Source organism: Suricata suricatta, chromosome 15, assembly GCF_006229205.1.
Source record: "Suricata suricatta isolate VVHF042 chromosome 15, meerkat_22Aug2017_6uvM2_HiC, whole genome shotgun sequence".
NCBI classification, from domain to species: domain Eukaryota; kingdom Metazoa; phylum Chordata; class Mammalia; order Carnivora; family Herpestidae; genus Suricata; species Suricata suricatta.
Genome location: NC_043714.1, coordinates 19,053,805 through 19,081,494, shown reverse-complemented (window position 1 = coordinate 19,081,494; position 27,690 = coordinate 19,053,805). Strand labels below are relative to the sequence as shown.

The window sequence follows — 27,690 nt, the reverse complement described above, 5'->3', positions numbered from 1 at the left end:
TTCTTTCCTTTATCCCTCTGAGTTTCGTCTTTGTCTTAATACTATATGTGTCTGTCAGACACTGTCTAGATTGCAGTTGTATTTATAATTGCCCAAAATGCAGGAGAATAAGTTCTTCATTGGGTTGGTGGGCATTTATAAAGTTGGGATTGGAAGTCTGGATCAGTATTCTTCCATAAGCTGATCATATTATTATGTCTCTAAGGGAAGTGATATAATTCATGGTGTACCCAAATTTATCATATCAGCCACAACGCAATATATTTTTCTGATTATAAGATATGATATCCTGGCGAGATCAGGAGCCCTTTATTTTCATCAACTGGAAACTTACTGAGCCTGTGCAATTTCAAGAACTGGGCCAACAGAGAGATTTGAGATCTCCTCACTGAGTACGGTCTAAAGTTGATGTTTTAACATAAATACCAATATCGATTTTAAGTGAAAAGAGGGGACAAAGCCTGGAATGACAAGTGTTGGCCTTACAGTGACCTAGATGGCATCTTCTGGAAAAAGATCAATTGCCCAGGGTGGCTGGGGCTCATTGGGAAGTTGTGGACATTGACTTTGGAGAGATTAGGCTTTACCAAAGTGTGTGCGTCCTTAAATTCCACCACCACCACTTGTCCAGGGACTTAGACATTTTGCTAAAATAAGAAATTTGAGTCAGCTTAGCAAAGTTTGTTTTGGAAAAGGAACCTAACAACACTGTCTAAGGAGAAGAGGAGAGAGGTGTAAGCGGGGAAGTATCTTGAGAGTCCGTAGCCTGAGTTGACTAGGAAGGTCCTTGACCAAAGTAGAAAAGCCTGGAGGGACAGTTTGACGTTTCATTCTGTGTCATGTGCCAGTTTGATGCTTTTGTTTTTTTAATTAAGAAAAGCATGTAACAAAAATGGGTTATATTATATTGGAAATTGTTTAAATGTAAATAAACATTTGCTTTTTTTTTTTTTTTTTAAATTTAAGCCTTGGCTGTATCTTTCCTACAGTGGACTTGTCTTCCAAAGGGCCACTGTACCTCCCTTTCCTGTTGACCCTGGGTTTCAGTCCCATGCAAGACCGGGGGGTGTGGCTTCAGGCGGACCCCAGCAGCCTTCCTGGAGTTTAAGAGAGGAGATTTCACCTTAGCCTGTCATCAGTGGGGATCTAGTGGGGTCTGGGTAGGGAGGTCATGCTTGTGTGGGAATGAGGCTTCTGAAGAAACAGAAGTTAAAAATTAGGGAATAAGGCAGACCCAGAAAATACTTTAATGCTTCATTTAACCAACTAGCATCTTTGAGGAATGAGGTCCCAGGTTAAGTGATTTGGAAAATACATAGCATCCACTCTTGGCTGACTTGACCTCTTTTTTTACGAAACTTATCACATCCAAATGTTGGTCACTTCTCTGCGGAATTTCCTCCTCTTTTTGCTTCTGTGACACGCAGTTCTCTTGTTTTTCTCTTCCTTGTTGCTGCTTTTCTACATCACTCCTTCCTCCTACTCCTTAAGTGTGGCAGCAGTGGAGTGATCTGATCACATCTGTGTTTAAAAACTTAAATTCTGGGAGAAAGTGGATGCTAGAGAAGCAGGAAGGGCAGCAGGGAGACTGTTCCAGTAACCGACGTCTTACTGAGAAGCATGGCAGTGATAAAGGGAAGAGGCGGGTGTAGAAAAGGCCCCCAGAACAGCAGGGCAAGAGGGTTAGTTGCCTTTAGCGAGGCGGGGCGGCTTGAATTGAACTGGGGGGGGGGGGGGGTCTGCATGGCGCACACGCTTGGCCGCGGTGGCTGCACATCCAGGTTGCAGTGTGCAACGGCTCGGGGCCCGGGGGCGCAGACTTGGAGCAGGAACAGCAGGGGTGCAGTGTAAGAAGGGTGCGCTCAGGTGGTTCTCCTTACAAGTGACCAGGGATACATGGAGAATATAAATTGTTTTTTAATGCACTGTATTACAAATGTTGGAAACTAATTGTTGGCTTTAATAGCATTTCGGGACCCCAGGCCCCAGTGGCCTGCCAAGCCGTCTTTCGAAACATAGCAGGTAGATGACTTACTCCCTTGATGGGTCTATTCTCACTTGCTCAAGAATGACTTACTTACTTGTAAGCTTTTCTTTTCTCCAAAGCATCATATGGTAACTCTAAGAGTACAAATTGTGCCATTTTGGCAAAATAGAAGCGTCATTTTCCTTTATGAGTTACTAAAGTGACTCAGGATCTTTTCAAACCCTCACCCCGAACAACTTGTCAGTTAATTTAAATTATGGGAGTTTTATGTATCATAGAGTTTGGAGTTTAGTGTTACAATTCTGTCACCTATATGACCTTATATAACAAATATAATCTGCATGTTCATGATCTACTTTCCTTGACTAACACAGAAAGGCCAAGAGCCACACTTCCTGAGGGCCTGAATTACTGTTTGCAAGGCCTGCTTATGCGTGACTAAGAAATTTCCTGTTCGTCCAGCCAGAGTTAGTCTAGCGATGGCCGAATTCAAAACGCTTAATGTAGCTTTTCTGTTTGTAGGTCTCTAGTCCGTCCCAGGTAAGTCATCACAGCCATGCATGAAATAAGACTGTTGAAATGAAATTTGTCTTTCCTACCAGAGTTGAGAAAAATCCTTTGCTTACTTCAGGGCAAAGTGAATACATATACATGCTTGAGAAATCAGTGTAGGTTTGTGGAAATACGAGGGTCAGGTGGGCCCTGGCACCACACAGGTCTGTGTTGGAATCCTGGCGTGGCAGTGTTGGCTTATGCGAGCTCCAACACGTGGCTGAACCTCTCTGAGCTTCAGCTTTGCCAGCTTTAAAGTGGGGGCAGGCAAAACAAAAATCATACACTAGATGCCTCAATTTGTGTCTGGCCTCTGTTAGGCACTGGCTAGAGTGTGTCTGTTATTGAGGGCTGTCATTTTGTTCTGTTCTGGCTGGTAGAATATTGTATTACAAAGACCCCGGAAGGGGCGCCTGGGTGGCTCAGTTGATTAAGGGTCCGGCTTCGGCTCAGGTCATGATCTCACGGTTTGTGGGTTCAAGCCCCGCGTCAGGCTCTGTGCTGACAGTTCAGGGCCTGGAGCCTGCTTCAGATTCTGCATCCCCCTCTCTCTCTGACCCTCCCCTGCTTGTACTGTCTTTCTCTGTCTCTCAAAAATAAATAAAAAAAACATTAAAAAAAAAAAAAAAAGACCCTGAAAGTGAGTGGTTGACTTTGGTCACCTTTTGTCTCTAAGAGAAAAAGCTGTTCTCTAATCAGCCGGCTTTTCCAGGGGCTCACAGTGAAGTTCGTCTCCTTGCAGGCAGCCGTTCGGCAGCTCTCCGGATGACTTGCTGTGCCCACATCCTGCAGCAGAGTCGCCCAGTGACGAAGGAGCACTCCTGGATCAGCTCTATTTAGCCCTGCGGAATTTCGATGGCCTCGAGGAGATTGACCGAGCTCTTGGAATACCCGAACTGGTCAGCCAGGTGCGCACAGCGGGAGGCGGGGAGGGGGTTGCCCGGCACTCTCCTGGGCACGGAGTTGTCCGTTTTCTTTTGCTCACAGATGATCTGCAGTCTGCTCTTTAGGGTACTTCTTTGCCTCATAACAAGCTAGCTCTGTTTTCGTTCTCGCCCTCCTTGTTACCCCCACATAAACTTTTGCCCAAGAATGGAAAACACTGAAAATGAGCTTTACATTAAAGTGAGGCTATTGAGCTGAAAGGCAGAAAGTCAAGGCCAGCTCGCCTAATGACACAGAGGGACACACCAGGAGGAGAGGAGTCCAGAACGAGACCCTGCTGCCCCAGTGACCTTCATCTAAGGAACCAGTGGGCACCCACGGTGATCATGTTCGCCTTCACGTCTGTGGGCTGGGGAGGGAAGCCAGTGAGCTGAAAGAATACTTCGCGCATAAGTCAGCAGAGCTCATCTCAGAGGCGGCTGTAGTTCCTTAGTCATTTTGACCTTTGTGTGGGTTGAGCCCATAATAATCTGGGGGGATTTTAAATGTTAATGGGAGTACAAGAAAGCTAACCAGACTTAATGTACTTCTTTAGCTTTCCTCCTCCTGATAATTAGTTGGTTAAAGTAATTCTCTACGTTCAGAGTACTTTATAGCAATAGTGTAAACAGCCTATTGTAGTCTCACGCAGTGACAGTGTTTTCTGTGTCTGGCTACCCAGTGACATCTGTGGGAAGCCGGGTTCACTTTCTGAAGAGTGACAACAAGAACAAATCTAAACACACGCCATCCCAGTCTCGGTACCGTGTTCCTCTTTCCTCAGCACGAACAGTCTGTTTCTTACCGCTACACAGTGGCTCCCGGTGTCCAGTGAACTCCGACATATGACGCATCAGGAGGCCGTCAGGAAGGTGATGCGAAGTCATTAGAGGCTTCTCTGAAGCCTAGAAATTGTACTGTCATAATTCCCACAGTTCAGCAGACAGAAGTGGGAGTTAAGACTTGTCGATTCATATCGAGAACAGCAGAATGGAAAGAAATGACTTAAGAGGCTACGTGATATAACCTGAAATAAATCGAGAAAGGAGAATGGAATTTAAATATTTCCTGTGTGGCTAGTGAGCTGTGCTGTAGTGCTAGTTAGCAGTCAGCACTCGGTGTTCTCCTGGAGCTTCGTCCAAATGACGTTTTTTTTAAAATGTTGTATTGGGATTGCTGAGTGACTTGCAGCATTGTTTTTATCAAAACTGGTGTCATTCCATCATTTAATATTTTTAGTCCCCTTCATCTTTTCATTTATATGTATTCTATTTTGTCTCATCAAGTACCTTGTCAGTATAATGTCATCATATTAAACTGAATTATAGAAACATTATTTGGTGGATTTGGGAACTGGAGAGTACAAAACGTTATTTGTGCATATCAGAGTTGTGTGTTTTCTTAAAAAACTGGAAATTGTTTCATTTCTTCTCTGTTGAAGATGGGCAGATATTTAAAGTTCTAAGACAGCTTTGTGAGTGTAGTTAGTTCAGTAATGAATGCCGTAACTCGATAACGAACCGGCCCCCCGGCAGGCCGCACAGGCTCCGTGCCCGACTTTCACACTGTGCCGAGAGGGCACTGGGGCCCCAGGACCACGCCAATGGGAGCCGAGGGCCTAGGACGGGACCACGCTAGAGAAAGCCTTCAGAGATGCTTTTGCTCTTGGGTCCTTCCTTCCCTCCTATCAGGAAGGTTGTAGCAATTACTCCCAGAAGTAGAGGAAAGAAGAGAATAGAATTAACCAGATTTGCTTTTCCATCCTAAACACAGACATCTAGGGCTCCCTGGGTCTGAGGTGATCCCTCTTGTAGAAGTTCTAGATTTTCTATACCTGCCTCATTCTGACCCAGATAGATAAGGTAACTGTACGACGAGTGACAAACACAGTAAACATGTCCGGAGGTAGTAAGATGGTGGCAAACGTAGGAAGTCCTGGCAGCCACAGAAAACAGTTAAATAAAGGCTCCTCACACTGGTGAGGGGCTCAGGTGCTACATCACAGACTGGATTGGAACCCACCACGTAACCAGCCAGATGAGCTTACCGCCACTTCCCTCCTGTCTCCAGGTCTCACATTTTGTTATCTGCAAAACGGGAATAAAGGTGGGGGTGCCCCAACGCTGCTGATCCCAGCGAGGTGGTTGCCTGATTATTCATAATTGCAGCAATCATTTTAATCAGTGAAAAGACTTAACAGTTCCAGGGGCCATTTGCATTTGCCTTTTAAAGTCCAGGTCAGCCTCTGAAGGGAAAGTGAGGCGGAGGCGGCCCAGTCCTGGCCCAGTCCTCCTCCCGTTGGAAGAAGTGTTGCTGGGGGTCAGGCCCGACCCTGCTTCTTTCCTCACACATTGGTTGAACAAAGATATTTTATAGGAAGAAAAGTGGAGCCAGCTAGGTACCTTTGCATAGTAAGTACAGTGTAAGAAGCTTCAAATGTATGACAGTGAGACAAAGTAACCTTATCCTGACTCTGCTGTTCTTAGTGGTTGTACTTATTCATCTGTTATCTGGGGCTTTCTCTTCAGAGCCAAGCAGTAGACCCGGAACAGTACTCCAGTCAGGAATCCAACATCATGCTGGAGCAGAAGCCCCCCGTTTTCCCACAGCAGTACGCGACTCAGGCCCAGATGGCCCAGGGGAGCTACACCCCCATGCAGGAGCCAAACTTCCACACCATGGGCCAGCGGCCTAGCTACGCCGCACTCCGCATGCAACCCAGGCCGGGCCTCAGGCCCAGCGGCCTGGTGCAGAGCCAGCCCAATCAGCTGAGACTGCAGCTGCAGCATCGCCTCCAGGCACAGCAGGTGGGTGGGCGGGGGGGGGGGGGGGGGGGGGGGGGGGGGGGGGGGGGGGGGGGGGGGGGGGGGGGCTGAGAGCTCATCCCATCCCTCCAGGATGACCCTACAGCTCATGTTCTGCTCTACCTGCTGATTTCCCTTCTGTCTCCACTAACTCCACTCTTGCACAGAGCAGCTGCCCTGTTTCCCAGCCCTAGTATTTACTTGAGCTCCCTGAGCCTCAGTTTTCCTGTCTGTAAAACGGGGCTGCTGTGTGGTGCCGGGAAATGTGTCTATGAGTTACAAGTGGTTTCTAGTCCAATGTGAGCATTCAGGACAACAGTAGCCCCTGTCCTTAGTCCTATCTCATGACAAATTGTCACTATTAGCTGAGTGGTGGCAGAGCAGTGCCACCTTTTGGGTACCTAGTTAGCTTAAGAAAATGTGTTCTCATGGAACAAGCCTAGACAGATTTCTGTGAACAGTTCACAGTACTTTCTCACTTATAAGCAATGTGAACGCTCACTGGTAATTAGCTTTGTAAGAGAATTCAGCTGTGAACCGTGTGGTTTCAGTATCTCATGCATACAGCTGTTACTTTAGGGAGGGCGATTTCTCAAGAAACATGATTTAAAATATATTCCGTTTAAAAAATGTATTGACCCTTCTGTCTCTATGTATTTAGAATCGCCAGCCACTTATGAATCAAATCAGCAATGTTTCAAATGTGAACTTGACTCTGAGGCCTGGAGTTCCAACACAGGTAAGGAGCCATCAGCTTTCATGGGATCTGCTGAATTTCTCTGTCATTTCTTCCTCCTCAAGATCCGGGGCAAAGTTACTTAGAAAGCCATATGACCAGGTCAACACCGTGGCTCTGTCATTCAGATGTCCTTCTAGCCTGTCCCTTTTGTAGGTCCCTTTTTACTGCCAGGTGCAGTCTGTTCTCGTCATTCACTTGTGTTGTGTCCTGCGAGGTTACTGCAAACGCTGAATTAGCGAACAGTGAACACTGCTCCCAGGAGACATACAGGGCTGGGTCCCGTCACCACCAGCCTCTGGTGACAGCACTGTCATCAGTCTATCTGTACATAATCTTGTTTCATGTGTGCTTCAGTTTGAAGAAACCTTATTTAATATATATTGTTGATTCATTACCTTGAACTCCGAGACACCAGCGCTGTGACTCCTCCCTGCATGCAGCTCCCCCAACACGTGCCCTCCGTCAGGCGCGCCACCGCCTCTTGCACGTAGGAACACGAGACAGCTCTTAAGCGGTACTCTTAGGAACCAAGGTCAACAGCAGAATGACCAGGCAGAGCACCCCGGAGTGGAAACCGTGGAACCTATAGTCCACCAAAAGGGCATTACAGTACGGGGCTGAGACAGGAAGGCAGAGGGCTGCCGTGTTTCGACCTCAGGTGGGAGTGATGTGCGCGTGGGTGTCGCAGGCTCGCCGCCGGCCTGCACACGGCCTAGATGGCGGCAGCGCTGTGCACATGGAGCTGGGCTGACAGATAAATCTTAGCAAGTAGGTAAGGTCACAGACGCGGAATCCATGAGTAATGAGGGTGGGCTCTGCACGGCTAGGACCCCGTAAACAGCCTTTTACTTCTTGGCAGCAAGGCCTGATGTCCCTTCCCTGCGTCCGTCCCTCCCAGCCTCCCCCTCGGTCTGCCATGGCCTCGTGGCGTGTTCCCGTCACCCTCGCTCTCCCTACATGCCCTCCCCTCTTCCTGCCTCTGTTCAGCCTTTTCTGAAGTGCTTCCAGCCACATTTCAGCACAAATGATATGGTTTCCCTTTAGACTTCTATGCCATCTTCAAGGTTTCGATGACATTATCTCACAGCTAGGACTGGGTTTACGAGCTCCTGTAGTTAACTGTGTTCTCTCACAGTGAGTTCGAAGTTAATGGATAATAGCATCGAACTTACCCATGTAAGTCTTTGCAAGATTTCAGAAAAATTGTCATCTCTGTAGAACTTAGAAGCTCAACTTCTTACCTGCCGACTGTTCAACTCTAAAATGTTCTTCCCATGTGGCATCTGGTTGGCTCATGCAGTTGAGCATCTAACTTGATTTCCACTCAGGTCATGATCTCAGGGTTCGTGAGATCAAGCCCCGTGTTGGGCTCTGCGCTGCATGTGGAACCTGCTCGGGACTCTCTCTCTACCCCCTCCCCCCCCCCTTTCCCCTTGCACTCCCTCTCTCTCTCCCTTTCTCTCTCTCTCTCATAAAAAATAAATAAAATGTTCTATGTTATTTTACTTCCCAAATGATTTTGCATGAGAGTACCGTTTGTTGTCCTATTTCTAATATACAGTTTGTTTTTCAATCTATGTCTTTCCCCCAATGTTCCCCTCCATTCATTCCCCACCTCATCCCCATTTTAGGCACCTATTAATGCACAGATGCTGGCCCAAAGACAGAGGGAAATCCTGAACCAGCATCTTCGGCAGAGACAAATGCATCAGCAACAGCAAGTTCAGCAGCGAACGCTGCTGATGCGAGGCCAAGGGCTGAACATGGCGTCGAGCATGGTGGCCCCTGGCGGTCTGCCAGCAGCTCTGAGCAGCCCCCGGACCCCCCAGGCAAATGCGCAGCAGTTTCCGTTTCCTCCAAACTACGGTACTGGACTCACATCCCCATCACCTTTCACCAGCCCTTTCTCCCCGGTGTCCCCCGCTCTTGGGTCTCAGCTCCTCTCTCGAGGCTCTTTGCATGGCTCCCGCGCGGGTCCGGCGGCCCCGGGATGCTAGGCAGCCTGGGGGGAGACTGGGGCCTGTCAGGAGCCCCCAGGCCCAGCGCAATGCCTTCCAGTCTCTCCGCTCAGGTGCCACCTTTTCTCTGAGTGCAGGGCTCACTTTAAAAGTGACCGAAGTAAGGGTGCGTGTGTGTCGTCTGTCCGTCAGTCGTGTGTGTGCATGGATGTGTGTATTTCTGTCAGTGTCTGTAAATACGGGTACGGGTACTTAACGTATATCTGTATTTCTGAAAAAGAGTCTGAGTCTGACTCAAACAAATCAATAGATATATACAAAATGTTGAAAGACCTACATAAATTCAAGTATTAGACATTCTCCAATTTGTGAAAAAAAGATTATACCAAATCTGTAATGAGTAGAAACTTCTGAGCAGTGTTCCATAGAAGCCCGAGTGGAAGGCCCCTTCGTTTTCTTCGTATTGATTTGTTGTTTACTGTCAGTCTTAAGAGACAGACGTGTGACATCATAAATACTCATATTTGTGTGTGTGTCATGTGCAGCTAATAGTTGAATTATTGATAAAAGTTAAGTGCCTCCAGTAACATTAATATTCCAAATGGCTTTTCCTATCTTTTCTCAGTTATCTACAAATACTTATCAAGTGTACGTAGTACTTAAATCCATGTCTCCTGCTTTTTTAAAGAACCAGAAAATGTGCAGCTTTTCCTATGTGATCATAAACTTTTCTTTCTCAGCTAATCCAAGCATTAATTGACTGCACGTTACATCTAGGCAAAAAATGCACTTTCCTTAATGTCCTCCTTGAAATTTCCTAAGTTGCCACCTTTGTTTCTAAGCTCCCTTCCTGTTTCCTTTTTGATGACTTCAGAAAATCTTCTAAAAGTTCCTTCTCTCCTCTTAGCATAAATGCCATTTGCTTCTAAACCGAACAAGAAGCTTACATTGGATTTTTTTTATTCTTGCTCATCTTAGATAGCACTGAAGTACCACAGAACCCTTTGAGATGTAGTTACTTATTTTTTAAAATGCACTGATTTCATCCTAGAATGACTTGATTCAATAAAAAGTTATTCAAATGTGTTAACTTTTCACATATAGCTGAACTTCAATTGGATTTAGAGTTTAAACAGTCCAATTGTAGTGGTATGTAAAAATTTAAAGACTGTGTCAGGTGAAAGAGAAATACACGTTTGACTCGGTCTGGATTTAGAGAAGGATCAGGGGAAGGGACAGTATTTTCTCTAGCCCTAGACACGGTGGCCAACATGGCTCTTGGCACCCTCGTAACTACCTCAGAGAATCAACATTTGGAAATTGTTTTCTTCATGCATTTATCCCAGTTTAGAACCTTTTTAAAATGTATGTGGTTAACTAGCACACAATAAGGTATTTGAAAGTAATTTTCTATACGTATACAATTTGAATGTTCTCTTTTCTTCCCCCCAGTCTCTACAATAAAACCGACAGTCTCCTTTGGATTTCTGTTTTGTTTTTCAAGGGCTAGGTCAGCAACCTGATCCAGGCTTTACCGGGGCAACAACACCCCAGAGCCCTCTGATGTCGCCCAGGATGGCGCACACCCAGAGCCCCATGATGCAGCAGTCTCAGGCCAATCCAGCCTACCAGGCTTCCTCTGACATGAATGGGTGGGCACAAGGCAGTATGGGTGCCAACAGGTAGGCTGTGTTTCTGGGTCTTTGATATAAGTGATCACTGGGGAATCTTTCTGTAGACCACATGTCTCTCTTCTGTATTTTTTTTTCCTTTTTTTTTTTTTTTAATTGAGTAAGCTCTGTGTTCAACATGGGACTTGAACTCATGACCCTAAGATCAAGAGTCACGTGTTCTGAATGAGCTAGCCAGGTGCCCCATCTTTTCTGTATATTTCTTAAGTTTTTGCTCAAGCAAGCAATATCAAGTAAACTACAAAGTAGGAAAGTTACTAAGTAAGCAGAAATTACCAGAACCTACAAAAGGTTAGCATCTCTCTTCCTCGGGAGTAAAAGGAGCTCCCCTGAGAAGGTACCACCCTGCCAATTTAAGACCGAAACTGCTCTGGCAGGCAGCGCTCTAGAAGGCGTCCTTTATCCGTATGTGCAGTGCAAGCAAACAAATGAAAAGCTTGTTCAGTGCAAATAGGAAAGAGAAAAACATCCCTCCAGACCTTCACAGGGATGTCAGGAGAGCAGTGCAGCCGCCCCTGCAGCTGCACGGAGTGCTTCGCCCCCCACCCCCTGCTGGCTGTCCCACCCACCCTGCGTTCTTTCAGCCAATACGCACTCATCCTCGAGTAAATGCCTGAGAAGCAAATGCTCAAAACTCCCTGCCTTTTCGCCCTACAACTCTTGACATTTTCATCTTTTCCTTATGTTCTAGCATGTTCTCACAACAGTCCCCACCACACTTCGGGCAGCAAGCAAACACCAGCATGTACAATAACAATATGAACATCAATGTATCCATGGCGACCAACACAGGTGGGATGAGCAGCATGAACCAGATGACGGGACAGATCAGCATGACCTCAGTGACCTCCGTGCCTACGTCAGGGCTGTCCTCCATGGGTCCTGAGCAGGTGAGCACCCTGAGAGGGCAGCCCGTTGTCTTCTGATCACTTTTTGTCTATTTCTGCTCTCAGAGAGATTCAGTGTCTGTCTTTCCATGTATTTAACATCTGCCATCAACTCCCGTATTTATTTTGATGAGTGTTTTCTTACCTTACTTTCATCTATGTTAGTGCAACTGTCAGAAATACTTGTTAATGACAAACCAAACAGGAAAGGATTCCTAACTGCTCAAGGATCTTTTAAAATATTTCTTAACTGTCTTGTCATTTAAGTATGTTCTTATTTGAGGAACTTAGCAATACCTAAAATGAATCTCTAAAAATGGAATGGTGAATATACTTCTTAAATAGCTTTATTTGGGGCTTATAGTTTAGAACTGATTTTCTTCAAAATGAAAAACCAGACGAATCACAAAAGCCAAACTAACTGCTTGCCATCCAGTTAGCTGTACTCCCACCACTGCCACTCCCCGGCCGCCGTCCAGTTATCTTTAAACAATATTTCACTCGTGCAGGGAGACTGACCCTGATCATCCAAAAACTATTCTTTATCATCTCTGAAATATGAGTGCCATGTTTTTCTGGTCAATATTTTTTTCATTTTTTTTAATGTTTATTTTAGAGAGAGAGAGAATGCATAAGCACAAGTGGGGGGGTGGGGGGCAGAGAGAGAGAGGGAGAAATAGAATCTGAAGCAGGCTCTGAGCTGTCAACACAGACTCAACACGGGACCCAAACCCACAAACCCAGAGATCATGATCTGAGCTGACGTCGGATGCTTAACCAACTGAGCCCCCCAGGCGCTCCCCTGGTCAGTGTTTTTTAAACAATTCTGCTTAAGTCTGTAATTCTGAATAAGAATTCAGACAGATTCTGCTGTCCCCAACTGCTGTCCCCAACTTGGTGGCAGAGAGACTCAAAGCATTGGTATCTCCAAGTAGCCAGCATGGGATTCAGAGTCTGGTAACTAAAACTTTTAGTTAAAATTTTTAAATTTTGGTTTACAGAAGAACTTATGTTTAAAGGGCTCAAAATGGGGGCACCTGGGTGGCTTAGTCAAGTTAAGCATCCGACTTTGGCTCGGGTCATGATCTCAGGATTTGTGAGCTTGGGCCCCGCGACGGGCTCTGTGCTGACAGCTCAGAGCCTGGAGCCTGTCTTCAGATTCTGTGTCTCCCTCTCTCTCTGACCCTCCCCTGCTCATGCTCTGTCTGTCTGTCTGTCTCCCTCTCTCAAAAATAAATAAATAAATAAGTAAATAAAACATTAAAAAATTTTTTTAAAAAGGGCACAAAATGCTTAGCATTCTATTACCTCAGTAGTTCACACAAAGTATGGATGTGGTGAAGACTCTGAGTCTTATTTCGTCTGTGGAGCAATCGAGGCCTGGGCAGGTTAAATGACTTAGCAAGTCACTGACAGGACTGTGCCTTCAGTCAGATCATAACTGTGAGAGTGGTGAAAGGCCGAAGGTTGGCTTAATCTATTTCATCTGATGTTGGTGAACTACAGTTTGTGGGGAAATTTTACTGAATTTTACAGCACCTCTGTTTTATTCTATGAGAAGATGTTAATAAAAGTCCAGAGCAGTGTATGAGAAAATTTAAAGCCCTTTGCAGTTTAAGAAAGCTCTGTGTAATAACAATTCACCTTTCTGTAGTAGTTGAATTGAAAGTGGCTTAAATGCTTATTTGGGTAAATTAAACAGACATAATTAAAGACAGATTCTTGGGGAGCCTGGGTGGCTCAGTCAGTTAAGCGTCCAACTCTGGATTTCAGCTCAGGTCATGGTCTCATGGTTTGTGAGTTCAAGCCCCGCATCTGCTAGGGATTGTCTCTCTCTCTCTGTCTCTCTCTGTGCCTCCCCTGATTGTGCTTTCTCTTTCAAAAACAAACAAAACAAGATAGATTATCTTTTCAGTGGAGGAAACGTGGTGTTGGTTTTGAATTTTCTACAAAAGGAGCACGAGTAGCTCCTGATTTGCTTTCTAGGGAGACTGCACAAAGCAAAGCAAGGGCCACCCAGCTGGTCTGCTCTACCACGGGTCCTAGTCAACCTACCTGGAAGTAAACTGGTACATTTTGTTAATGCTTTTTTATTTGGGGGTGGGGGAGGCAGAGAGACAGGGAGACACAGAATCTGAACCAAACTCCGAGCTGTCAGCCCAGAGCCTGACGCAGAGCTCACACTCACAAATCAGGAGATCATGACCTGAGCCAAAGTCGGACGCTTAACTGACTGAGCCACTCAGGCACCTCAAATTGGTATTTTTTTAATAATCCAGATTGCTTTGGCAAAGAAACTTTTACATAAATTTAAACCTTTGCATATCAGACTTAATTTGGAAACCAAAAGATACAACCACCGCATGTTTCTTCTGATAAAACCAGTCCTGTACAGTATTTTCATTTGTACCTTTGCTTGGTAATTTGTGAAAGAACTGTATGATAATGAATAATTCACTTAAGAGTCACAAAATAGAGCACTGTTGTGTACTCAGACTTGCTCTTGCTAATCACTAACTTGCCTAAGTAACAGAGGTATTAGGAGCAGCCCAGATGACCCCAGCATCCCAAATATGGGTCACTGGTCTAATTTGAACCAGCCGAAAAGGTAAACGTGTTAAGGCATGAAAATGTTTCTAGTATTATCGAGACTGTCAAACTTATATGCAAAATGCAAATAAAACTTAATTTTGAAGGCAGTTAGTGTATTTATTTCCTTGTTCCTCTAAACTCTCCCATCCCCTGCCAAATCTACACATGGGAGAATACAGGGACGGAGCGGTTTTTCCATGGCCATCGTTCCCCATAATTCTCTTCCTAGAACAGAGACAAGGAGGAAGGCCGGTTGGTTGTTCCTAGAACGCTCTTGGACATCCCACTGAGCATAGCCACTGTACTGTCTGTGCCCGCAGGTTAGTGATCCTGCTCTGAGGGGAGGCAACCTTTTCCCAAACCAGCTGCCTGGAATGGACATGATTAAGCAGGAGGGAGACGCATCACGGGTAAGAAACAGCAGAGAGATTTGTGGATGGGAGAGTAAAGTGAACATGGATATTTTAGAGAGCAAAATTGGCAGATAAACTGTCAGCCAGTAGATTGAATCAGTTGTAGCACTTGTGATTTTTAAAAATATCTTCTAATTTTATCTGATACACACTGGTTTTTCTGTAATTATTTCTTTAAGCTCATTCTAATTGAGCTGATAGTGGTGTATGAAGTAAGAATACTAATTTTGCCCTGGAATGGTATTATTATAGCAAAGCAAAAAAAAAATAGCAATGCATTAGTCATGTTAGGGCAAACTTTGATTTATTTTTACTTTTTCTGAGTCATGATGCTAGATTTTCAGGAGGAATGAGAGGGGCTGACTTACAGTTATTCCCTATCCCTCAGTTAAGTCTGTTTATCCCAAGAGTTTGTCTATATTTCGTTTTACTTAAGCAACAGTCTCTATGTTATTTGCACATTACCTTCCACCCTTGTTCTGCGGAGAGTGATCTCACCACGTGGAGTCAGATCTGAGAACCGGCTGAGCGGTGTCCGGCAGCCCGTGTTCGCAGGCGGGCTGTGTGAGCAGCTTATTGGCACATACATATGGGCCTGCAGGGCCCTCTTAGGGCACGGGAGGTAATCCTTAGCAGCGGACGAGTTTCTTTTAAGTTAAAACTTCTCTCTCAATGTAGAAAATAGTGTTCAAATTCCTAGAGAAAAGTGGATCTTGGTTGGTTTTGTTAATATCTAGGTTTAAAAAGGCATAGATCCGATAGCGGCTGGCTCACTTGGTAGAGCATCTGACTCGATCTCTGGGTCATGAGTCTGAGCCCCACGTTGGGTGTAGAGATTACTTAAAAAAAATTTTTAATGGGGCGCCTGGGTGGCTCAGTCAGTTAAGCATCTGACTCTTGGTTGCAGCTCAGGTCATAATCTTGCAATTTGTGGGTTCAAGCCTTTCTTGGTAGCTCTCTCTCAGTCTCTCTTAAAATAAATAAACTTAAAAAAAATTTAAAATTAAACAAAAAAAGGCATAGATCCAGACTTTAAATACACGGTGTGTGAATGTTCTCTTTGTGGTTTTTCTTGTTTAAAGAACCACAGCCACACACGGTAGAGAGGCCCATGGGTGGGAATCCTATAGATGGTATCTTTACCCAGATGCAGAGCTCCTCTAAATGGTTAATGTTGCTTTGGTATGCCAAACAAAAAATAGAATATGTTTCATATTGACTATGTGCTTAGACTCTAAATGTGCCACTGATGAAGTCTGAAGCCCCTTGGGGGGCTGGCATCTTTCTCCTGCCTGCCCAGCTTCCCCACTCACCCCCCACCGCACTGCACCTCTACAAAGTGGCCACAACAAATCAGTGATGGCTTATGTGCAAAAAGTAGAAGCTTCAAACCTGGGGTACACTTCCGAAAGGAACGAGGCCGCTAGTGATCGTTGTGCTTCCGCTAAAGGAAAGCCCGCGTTAACCCAAAAGTGCCCGAGAGCTTAGCCTCCGAGTACCTCAGAGCTCTGGGGGAGGAAAGATGCATTTGGGAGCCAGAAGTGCACTGCCCTGCCTGCACCCACTGTGACAGGACAGGATCTGTCCTCCCTTCCTCTGCCTCCAGTGTGACTGTGTGCCGGTCTAGGACAAGGCCCCCACAAAGCAAGCACCTGGGAGAGGCAGTTTGTAGGGCAAGGCCCTCAGATGCCCAACCTACGCCGGGCCAGCAGCCCAGCCTCCCGCTCCTGTCTTCCAAGAGCCCCCGCAAATTGACTTGCCTTCTATCTTTCTGCTGCCCTATTACCTCTAAGAAGAAAAGACTTGTCTACTATATAGTAGAACACCTGGAGGGTTCCCTAATCTTTTTTTTTTTTAATTCCAGAAAAAAACAACAGGTATGGAGTATTTGGCGCAAGCCTGATTATCTGCTAAGAGCTTTATTTAGATTAGTTCCTTTAAACCACCTCACAGCTGTATGGTAGAACTACGATTTTGAGGGCTTGATGACTTCCCCACGATCCTGAACCACCAGGAAAGAAGCCCAGGCAGGCTGACTTCCCCCCCAACTCCCCCCACCCCTGGCATCACTAGCTCCTGCACTCCACTGCCCACTTCCCCAGAGGGGACACGGGCTCCTGTGACAGTTCTCTAAGGGTTTTATGCAAGTAACGCTGGAGAAACCCCAAAAGAAACAAATTATTTCCTTGTATGGCTGCCATTCCCATCTCTTTTTTTATAGAGTCTAAAGGGCAAAGAAATACACACACTGTGGGACAGGCAGACAGTAAAGATTTGGCTACATATTAAAGAGCAGCATCCTCAGCTTCAGGCATTGGGATACTAAATCTCCCAGCAGAGAAAAACCTCTGAAGCAAGGAAAGGGAATGTACCTTTGGTCTCTAGTGTACAGGGACCATGCTGGGCCTTCAGAGATATTTAAGCCTCCCCAACACCTATGGATGAGGAGACGGAGTCTCAGAGGATGAGGGAATTTGCCCAAGCACACGCAGCTAGTGTGTGGGGGCAAGAGAGGACCACTCTGAGAAGCACCAGAGAGAGGCAGGGACCTCCAGGCTGGAAGGACTGATCCGCGGAGTGGGTCCTGGGCACAGTGGAGAGGTAAGGTGCAGGCAGGGTGGGCCAGGAGAACCACCTTTGTGCACATCTAGGCACCTGATGGGTGCCCCCTAAAATTCAGATGGAAAGATTAGCATCAAGGTCACAAAAAGCAACTTCCAGTAAATACAGGATGTTCTCTCCACCAAAAGTACCTTTCAGGATCCCTGGTGAGAACTTTCTCCCTGTAGTCACCTAGCCTGGGCCATTTATGCCCCTCCTACTTTCTCTTTTTCCCGGGGTCCGTCTTGAATCCGGCTTGCCCATCTATACTTCATTCATGCTGAATAGTAAGGCCAGAGGACAGTCTGTCAGACACTCGTTTCCTTCAGAGAATAATATGTGCAGTATATCCCTTCCGATCCATGAGCAATAACTGGAAATCACTGCACTTGTCACCATACTACTGATGTGACAGGTGCAAAGAGAGGGGTCCAGTCATCTCTATCCTCTTGTGCTTCTGTGATATTCTCTGCTGCTCTTGTGAATCAAGGAAGTTTTCAGAATTTATATTGGCAATCTGGTTCTATTTGTTGAGCTAGAAACCAGTGATTCATTACTAATTGAATCAGTATTCACATATCTTGAAATGGAGATTAAAATCGTACCTTGCTTTGAGCAAAATTAGTATATATGACTGTGGATTTACCAAAACGCTATGTAGAGAGAGGTGGTGATTTTATACAACCAAAAGATTGTGTTCCTTTTATAAGGACTTCTAGTATTCCTCTATGTTTTATGTATGTTTAAACGTATCAAAATTGAGTTCCCTGGTCAGCTGCGTGGCTCCTGTACAAAGTGTAGCTGTAATTACTTGTGTTTACTAGTGTCATGGAAACTGATCTCTACGAGGACCAGCTGTGAGGCGGTGATGACATTCATCGAGTAGTACTCTCTGTGTTCCAGGAACTATTTAAACACCTCACGTACATGCTTCTGGTTAATCCTCACAACAGCCCGAGGACGTATTAGGGATAAAAGATTCAGTGATTCTCTGCCCCCTAAAGTGACACAGCCGACGCCCAGCCAGGGCGCCCGGTGTTAGAGATCCACATCCTGCTCAGCGCTCTCTCTCAGGGGCCTGGCCCTGCTGAGAGCTGCCTGCTGGTGTCCATTCACGTTAAAGTATGCTGCCCGCAAGCTGCTAAGGAGATTAATGCCTGTCAGTGCAGTTGGTTTTTCCAGACTAACTGGAAAACTGAAGGATTTTTTTCATATTTCAGTCAGAGCCATGGAGTATTTCCATATGAAATCATGTGACACAAATGGGAAATAAATATGTAAGTCAGCTTTGTATCACAGAGGAAAGCACATTAACTGTTCTTCTCTCAGAGGAAGTGCAATCGGAAGCGCTCTCCTACACTGATGTTTTAAGCGTGGGGGAAGTGTGCCCCAGAGCAGGAGTGCGGCCCCGCCTGGGGCCACTGGAGTTCACAGTCTGGCAGCAGTTGCCCCCAATCTCTCCCTCCAAGGTCCCGTGGTAAAACGGATTCTTTGGGGCTGACTTACTCTCTGATTAGATCATCTCTCTGGTGGCCCCGATGTGCTGTGTCTCTAGACCTAAATCCCAGAAAGAGCTGTCACGTGTTCCCACAGCAACCCGTATCCCCTCTCAAGTAACTCGCACCATGTTGTTACTTGCTTCCCTGGTCCACTTGGGGTTTTGGTAGCACGAACCAGAAATATATTGTTACAGTCACAGCCCCAGCGCCCGGCAGTGGATAATTAATATCTGCTACATGGAGGAGACCTTTTGGGGGGAAACATAGTCAACAGCCAAAGAAAAGCACTGACAGATGCACGGGCGCCAACCAGTCAGATATCTCCGCACTCCGCACGATTCTTGCTCGCTACAGCCCTCCGTCATGCCATCATTGCATAGCAACCAGAACTTGGCAAGCATGCCCCTAGCTTCAGAACCCTGGTTTATTCGGCTGAAGCCAGGAAAACACCGCACAGAACCATGGGAGTGTCCCCATAAGGGAGGGTCAAGAGGGATGTTTCATTGAAAGTGTTTGTACTGGATGGTTTTAAGTAAGGATTAAGGAAGGGGTGCCCACTTCTGAATCGGATATGGTCAAAAAGCCAGGGCAGCTCAGCGACGAGGTGTCTCTGCAACGTCGTTTGAGTGGGTGGGAGAGCAGCGGTCATCCACTGAAGCCTCTTGTCCTTCAAAGTGGTGCACGGGGGCGCCTGGGTGGCTCAGTCAGTTAAGCGTCCGGCTTCGGCTCAGGTCGTGATCTCACGGTTTGTGGGTTCGAGCCCCACGTCGGGCTCTGTGCTGACAGCTCAGAGCCTGGAGCCTGCTTCAGATTCTGTGTCTCCCTCTCCATCTGACCCTCCCCTGCTCGTGCTGTCTCTCAAAAATAAACAAAGACAAAAAGTGGTGTATAGGATCTGCTGACCTTAGGGAGGGTTGTGCTCAGTGAGGAGCAGTGCCTTCTGCCTGTCTGCCTCAAAATCGAGTGTAATTCAGCCAGATGCAGCTTTTGGGAATGATTCTATTTAAAAATGGCCAAGTAGATTGATGATTTTGTGATGAGCTTTATGATGGTGCTGTAAAAAATTCAGAGGTGCTTCACCATTTTCTCTGTTTTCGTGCAGAAATACTGCTGACACTGAAGGTAGCTGGTCGCTTCTCTCTTCAGCTGACGGGGCTCACTTGCTCAAAACACGTACCGGCCCGGAGAGCTGTGTCTATTTGTTTTGACCCAATCGACCTGCCAGCCAGTTCTGCCAGAGCCAGGTCAGCAGACGGGCCGGGCCCCGTCTCCCAGGGTGGAGCCCGCCTGGCTGCTGCAGCAGGAGCCGCCTCTTCTCTGGACAGTCTGAAGCTCACGTGCAGACAGCTGCTCAGTCTGTTCACTGCATTCACCTTAGTGCAACTTAGATCTCTCCTGCAAAGTAAATGTTGACAGGCAAAGTTCATACCCGTGTCAGATTGAATGTATTTAAATGTATGTAAGGAAAACAACCATGCTCTTGTTCTGTTCCTGTTTGGTTCCAGACACTGGTTTCTTGTTTTGTTTCCCCTGGCTAATCAGTCTCGTGCAAAAGATTAAGATTTCATCTTGGGAACGAAAAGAATTAAAAAAAAAAATCACACTGAAGGTGTTTTAAGCTAAGCCTGCGTTTGGGATAAGAGCAGAGCAGACCGTGGACAGCGCTGTGCGTACAGAGACACCCAAGAGGTGAAGACCGGGAAAGTCGTCTGTGTATCTTGGAGGCCGCGTGGGCAAGTTTCCGTCACCGAGCGGGTGCAAAGGCGCCTGTGAGAGGGCTGGCGCTACTAACCAGTGCTTTTTCCCCTTTTTCTTTGTCAAAATCAAACTAGCTCACCTAAATTGTGAATCAGGAAGACCTGGCTCATTTCCACACTAAGCTCCCTTAGATCAGACAGCCCTGAGCAGCGTCTCCTCCCCGCCCTCCGATCCTGCCTCTTCCTTCCCGCGCCGGCCTTCCTCGCGTCTCTCCACTTGCGTTCATTTTTTTTCTTTTAATTTAAAAGCAACAGAAACCAGGTAAGCCCTTTACTTCCTTAAATGTTTTGCCAGCCACTATCAATTGCTAACTATTAAATTGCAGAAAAAATGCATTTGCTGGCAAGGAGAGGAGCCAAGTTAGGACTTGGTACCAATCAAACGAAGGGCGCCTGCTTCGGAAGTACGTTCATTCCGTTCCCCAGCAACACTGGCTCCAAGCAGGGAGACACTGACAGCGTGTTTAAAATTGACAGCAGATGTCACAACAGATTTAACCTCTGCCATGGGTTTTTTATTTTGTTTTCTAGCAGTGCTGATGAAGCCGAAGTTTTGTAAGGTACATAAAATCCAATTTATATGTAAACAAGCAATAATTTAAGTTGAGAACTTAAGTGTTTTAATTGTATAATTTTTGTGAGGTATACATATTGTGGAATTGACTCAAAAATGAGGTACTTCAGTATTAAATTAGATATCTTCATAGCAATGTCTCCTAAAGGTGTTTTGTAAAGGATATCAATGCCTTGATTAGACCTAATTTGTAGACTTAAGACTTTTTATTTTCTAAACCTTGTGATTCTGCTCATAAATCATTTATCTATATGATATGCAGCCGCTGTAGGAACCAATTCTTGATTTTTATATGTTTATATTCTTTCTTAATGAACCTTAGGAAGACTACGTGTTACTAAGCAGGCCACTTTTATGGTTGTTTTTCTTGCCCACTCTGGTAGGGGGATAATCTTTTATTAATTGGCATCAGTTTCAGACAACTGCAATACCAAGAAACTGATGGCCTTTTTTGAGCTATTTCTCCCCAACCCCTAACACACATACTTTCTTACCTAAATTTCCGAATGATGTCTTTTTGATGTCTAAAAAGCAAAGCATTTTATATCTCACTAGCCAGGCTTTTTAGGAACAGAGAGGTTTTTCCTTGAAATTTGATTATTTGTGGCAGGGTGAAGAATGTACAAACCACCCCTATTTATCTCTCTTGCTATATGTGCAAATTACGGAGCACAGAAAGAGACACAGCCCAAGGATAAGGGGCTAAGTAGGCGTCTGAAAGCGTCGCTCCGCACTAAAGAAATTTTCTGGAGATTTGCGTTTCGATGCTTTCTGCCGCTTGAGGGGTCTCGCTGCAGGGAGGCGGCCACCGGCTCACGGGTCCCCCTCGAACGGCTCTACTTTTCTCAGCTGAACCACTGGGTCGCCCAGTCGTGATGGAAAAAATGAGATGTTGGCCCAGAACTCCATGACCCCATCGGGGTGACAGTTTACTGTGACCGGCTTGGAGTGGATGTTGTAGAAATTTGTGAATTGGCATGACTTTAACCTCACACAGCACAAAAGGGAAATGGAGTTTGAACTGGCTTTGCTTCAAGTCCCTTTTCACCAAAACACTGTCCCCAGAAAACGAGTGTATCTCCTGTGGCTCACCCAGCCGCCCACTGTGTCTTAATGGCCGTCCCAATCCAGACAAATCGGCAGACCTGTGACCCCTGTAACTTAGAGGAGCCCACGATCATTATTGCTGTTTTGAAGGAGAGGAGATTATAAATTCTCTGATGGCTCAGACCAGGTAATGGATTTTGCTTTCCATCTAATTGAGAAGAGAAAAGTCAGTGAAGGAATCCTCTGATCATATTGATCACTACAGAAGCAAAAGCCAAATCAATCCCCTTCATTATCAGTATTGCTCATGCTGTACACAATAAATTCGTCAGACTGAGTACTTGGTTTTGTTTAATAGAACAAATAATCAGTGTTTTACTTATATTACTAAATGTGAAAAACACATAATGTGAAAAGTATACATACATTAACTTGGTTGTAAAACTCATTTAAGTGTTCATGTAAAGTGCTAAGTTTAAAAAGTGAAGTGAGCTGTTTTACTACAATGAATTCGTTTGACTCAAAGACTAAAAATGCCCCTCCCATGTGTATCTCTTACGGCCTGTAATAACCGAAAGCAATGTTTTTGCAGTTTATATAATGCAATTTTTAATCTGTGTTTAAAAATGGAGTTCATATGGGCTTAACACATGAAATGGGTGGCACAGATCCACTTGCAGAACCCAAAGATACACAATCAATTTTGAAATGCAACTTAAGCCATTAATTGTTGGTGTGAATTTAAAATTTTCTAGTATTTGTATGGTAGTATGCTGCCTGAGAGCAAAGCATTCTCTGCACAAAAGAAAATTACTGTAGTGGCTTCGATTTTAATTAGAATTTTCTCCCTCGTGTTTCTTTATAGAGGAAAACAAAATCTTTTAAGTTTCTTACTACAGGTAAAAGCTATGTGCAAGAACCTCAAAATGCTAAAATCTAGCATAATGCCTTAGATCTGTTTTTAAGTCTTGTATATTCCTACATAGCTGTCCAATGTATTATATTTGTATAGTGAATTGTGTACAATTTTGAATAAGTGCATCATCACTTAACCTTTATGTTGTTGACTAGTGATGATGATACATTTCTTCAAACATTTAACTGTCATTTTTGTTCCTTTGTCATTTGTGGGTTTTATTTGTACAGTTCCTCATGAAGTTGCATCTGAGATGTGTGTATATGAAAAGATTATACAAGGGTAAAATTAAGCAATATATTAACTATGGTTCTTCAGGAGAAAGCTTACAGTGTTTTCAGGTTGTGATTTATTTTCAAAATGGAGATGACTCTGAACATCACTTTGTTCACCTGCATTGATGTTTGTATTTCTAGTGTGAGCAGTTTATGCAAAGGTAGATATATTCAGAGAAATTTTAAATACATTTATGCAAGTTAATATTGCTTTGCTGATGCTATTTGCTTATTTGATGTTAAATAATGCTATTGTAAATAAAGAATTCTGTTGTTATTGCATCATTTAATAAATTTTAATGCCTTCGGGTTTTACATGGCTTGGGAGATTTTAATGTGTTTATATTCTATCTCCATTCGTAGCTGCACTTAAATTTTAAAATATGACTTGGAATTTTATAATTCCTTATGTACATACAATAGTTGACAACTATTCCTAGCACTTTAACATTTGATTCTCCCACTGACCCATTCACAGATTTTCAGTTTGAAGCCAAGAGAGGTTAGGTCTTGGTTAAGATTATCTAGCAATTTAATGGCAAATACAGACTGAACCTAGGTCCACAGAATCCCAAATGATGTTGCTACTCTCCTCACCGGACTGTTCCACTTCTCATCCCCATTTCTCTCAAAACATGAGGTCAGTGTGGACTTCTGATTGGCTATTCGGGTTATGCATTACATGTCAGAATACTCATGGACATTTTAATCGATCGTTTTGCTAATAGTTGGTAAATGATACAAGTATAACTCCTAAAATCCAACTTACAAACTAATGAAATACTAGTAAATGTAATCTGGAATTGTATTTTTAAAAGATACAAAAACGAAATGAATGAATGGAAAACTTATCAATGCTGGGGTGCATGCTTGGCTCAGTCAGTAGAGCACACAACTCTTGATCTTGGGGTTGTGAGTTCGAGCCCCACACACTGGGTGTAGAGATTACTTAAAAAATAAAATCTTTGAAAGAAAAAAGAAAGAAAACACTATCAATGCTGTTAACTATATTAAAGGAAGGAAAACTCATGATTAACATCAGTAGATGCTATTTGATAAATTTGCATAGAACAAATTTCAGCCCACTTTCGTGAGAAAACCTCAAGGAAAAATAAAGCCTCTAGGTAAACGAAATGTCCTAAAGTTATTTAAGGTTATCTGATGCAATCTCACTGATACATCTTACTTAGATGGAATATTAAAGGTATTATACGTTAAAATCCGAACAAAACAAGGAGACCCCTATTACCAATGCTGAGAAGTGAGGTATTACTACTGGAATAGAAAACATAAAAGAACCCAAATGAATCGATTGGCTCTTGGAATGAATAAAAAAGCTCAGGCAGATGGTTAGATTATGCAAAAATCAATATCTTCTGTCCACACCAAAAATCAATTTTTTCAAATCCCCATTTATAATACCTATAACACAATGCTTACAAAATAGGATTACAACTAACACAAAGTGTGAAAGACCTCTGTGAATTGTAAACTCTAAACTCCTATTTAAAAGACACAGAAGGGGGTGCCTGGGTGGCTGAGTCGGTTGAGCGTCTGTTGATTTCAGCTCAGGTCTTGATCCCAGGGTCGTGGGATCAAGCCCCGCGTCGGGCCCTGCACTGCACTGACAGCATGGATGGAGCCTGCCTGGGATTTTCTCTCTCTCTCTCTCTCTCTCTCTCTCTCTCTCTCTGCCCCTCCCCCACTCATGCTTTCTCTCTCAAAATAAATAAACTTTAACAAATTTTATAAAATAAATGAGAAAAGAATAGGAACAGATAATTAACGGCTACTGAATATTAAAGGATGTTCATCATCATTAGTAATAAAACACAAACTGAATGAGATACCTTCTTTCCTCCATCCATTTGCCAAAAACAAAAAAAATAGTAATAGTCATAAATCCTAACAACGGACTTTAGTGAGAATATGAATCCTTTGGTATCCAAAGCAAATGCTTATTTCAGTTTGAGGAAATTGGCATATCTTCTTTGAATTTTTGGGTTGTGCTCAGCACCAAACCCATATGGCTGAATTTGACAAACTGCTCAGAAAGTCCTCTTAAAGCCTGCTTAGTGCCATATTCGAAGCTTTGTCTTCTTTCCTAGCTCATACGTTGTACTTTTTAGTATTTTTTCTTTTCTAACAGATTGAGAATTGTTTGACTAGCTTTTGACCTTTATTCTGTTCTGATACATGTATTTCAAGGTTATAAATTCTCCTGTTTACTGGTTTTAGCAGCATCCTACACGTTGTGTCTACTTATATCAGTTAAAATCTCCAGTATGGCTCTCGGTTTTTCTTTTTCCTCATTTGTCACTGTTTCCTTGTAGCCAAAAGCAGTGTTTTTAGGAGCATGTACATTGCTCCTAGATGAACTGACCCTTTTATTATCATATAATGCCCCAAATCCTCTCATACTCTTCCTTGCCTTGTGTTCTTTGGTATTAATATAGGCACGTTAATACGGAGTTCATTCTGCATTCTATGTCTTTATTCATCCTTTTGCTTTCAACCATGTAAACAGTCTGTGGGTAGTTCCTAATTTTTTATCTAGTTATCTATCAGTAAAAGAAAGATGCACATTTGTCTCTTTCTTCCTTTGATTGTATCACCTTTGCTTTTTACCTTTTGAAACATTATTATTAGACACATAAACACACACACACGTAACAGCTATATATCCTTTTGATAAACTGACCCTTTAACCTTTTGGTCAGAGACTGGAAAGTGAGGAAGCATGGTAGGTAAGAATCAAGGGAAGAATATTCCAGTAGAGCAAACAACAAATGCAAAGGTTGAGTCCAAAACCAGCTTTGGTGTCCAAAGGACAGCCGGAAGGCCAGCGTGGCTGAAGAAGATAACTGAGGGGCCAAGAGCAGGACAGAAGTCCTGAGAAGCAGCCAGGGGCCCCATCATATGAGGTCTTCTAGGACAAGACAAGGAGTGTGGGTTTTCTTCTAACTGTCATGGGAACCCACTGGAGAGTTTGCAGCAAGGGAGTAACATGACCTCATCTATGTTTTTAATAGACTGGCTGCTGCGTGAAGAAGAGCCTATAAGAAACCAGTTAATAGGCCATTGAAGAGTCCAATTAAAAATGGAGGATTGAACCCATGACTTAACATCAGGTGCCTCTAGAAAATCCCACTAAAACACTAAAGACCTTTCTACAAAGGCATAAACCCACAGGGACAAGGAGGATAGGAAGCAAAAACAACAGCAACAAAGGTTTTAGAAGCTGAAAGCAGAAGAATGACAACTCATTTTGTAGACCTAAGAAAGCTGAATGCTAAACTAGCCATGAGTAATGCCAAAAAGCAAGCAAAGTTTCACCACAGAACTTCTCCGAGGCTCAGGAATTAGCAGGTGTCTCTGGATGTGGTCATGAGAAGCTGGCAGACAATGTCCTCAACCTGGACAGAAGAATGAAGTTATATTCTGTAGAAAAGTTTAACAGAAAGGTCAGGGGGGTGGTGTCATGCAGAAAACAGCATTAAGTAAGATCTTCACCAAATTAACTTCAACACTCTCTCCAGTCTGGTTGCCTATGTGTGTTCACAAGGGAATCTGGCAACCACAAAGGAAAAACCTACAGTTCTAACACCTGACGGCCCAATTTGCTGCATACTTCCCACAGACACTTCCCAGCCAATGGTGGAGTGCAGCAGAAATAAGACAGGCCCACTCTTGGGAGCTGGGACGGCTCCCATGAGCAACTTTGCCTCAAGGACTCTACATCGGTCTTGCCAAACTATTGGAATTGCATTGAGCTCCAAGGCTTTTACCTAACCTTCCTTCCCAGTCAGGCAGCTCTTCTAGTCTGCCCTGGATTCCCCTTCCCTCATAAGCATGTCGGCTAATAAACCACTTGCACATCTAATCCCATCTTGGTAACCGATTCTTGGGGGTTCCGAACCAACACGACCCAAGAAAGCAGATAGTAAGATGGGGATTTGGGCCTGACTCACTTGAGGCCGGTAGAAGAGGACATCATCTTGGTCAGTAAGTATGGCATAGTTCTTGACACAAGGTGATGGCTCAGTTGCTAAAGATTTTACTGGTGGGGGCCTAGGAAAATGTGAAGGGGAACTCTGTGGCAGGTAGGGTGGTGCAGGAAATTTGAAAGATGTGGGGCAGGAGAATGCCTGCAAAGACAGCGGAGAAGGCTTATCACTGCACATTGGGTTGATGCCCTGCCGAGGGGAAAAGGAGTAATCAACACTCAAGAGGAGACCACAGGGCCTCTGCGGCGGCTCCCAAGGAGCTTATCTCCTGCTGCGGAGGAGCGGAGCCGACAGCTGAGTTTCAGGCTACAGAATGTATCCTCAGAAACAAACATCAGGGAGGGGCCAAGATGGAGAAAAGGATAGGGATTTTTTTGTGCGTCTCTCATCCATAAAATACAGCCAGATCAACACTAAACCATCCCGCTCACCTAGAACACGGATTTGAGGATTAACACAACAATCAG

The 27,690-nt window shown here is 44.5% G+C and overlaps 1 protein-coding gene across 11 annotated transcripts in view; it reads left to right on the top strand.

The window, feature by feature from the left end:
* Positions 1-23,536, top strand: part of NCOA2 (nuclear receptor coactivator 2) — a 278,300-nt gene extending 254,764 nt beyond the window's left edge. For 10 of the 11 annotated variants that reach the window (XM_029923147.1, XM_029923143.1, XM_029923145.1 and 7 more), the window contains 8 exons: positions 3,282-3,447; positions 5,992-6,270; positions 6,929-7,006; positions 8,638-8,872; positions 10,469-10,646; positions 11,347-11,545; positions 14,455-14,544; positions 19,750-23,536. In XM_029923147.1, coding sequence (XP_029779007.1) covers positions 3,282-3,447; positions 5,992-6,270; positions 6,929-7,006; positions 8,638-8,872; positions 10,469-10,646; positions 11,347-11,545; positions 14,455-14,544; positions 19,750-19,761 — 1,237 coding nt within the window. In that variant the 3' untranslated portion in view covers positions 19,762-23,536. The remainder of the gene's footprint in view (positions 1-3,281; positions 3,448-5,991; positions 6,271-6,928; positions 7,007-8,637; positions 8,873-10,468; positions 10,647-11,346; positions 11,546-14,454; positions 14,545-19,749) is intronic. The other variant, XM_029923150.1, reaches the window with a different exon arrangement.
* Positions 23,537-27,690: the final 4,154 nt, after the last annotated feature.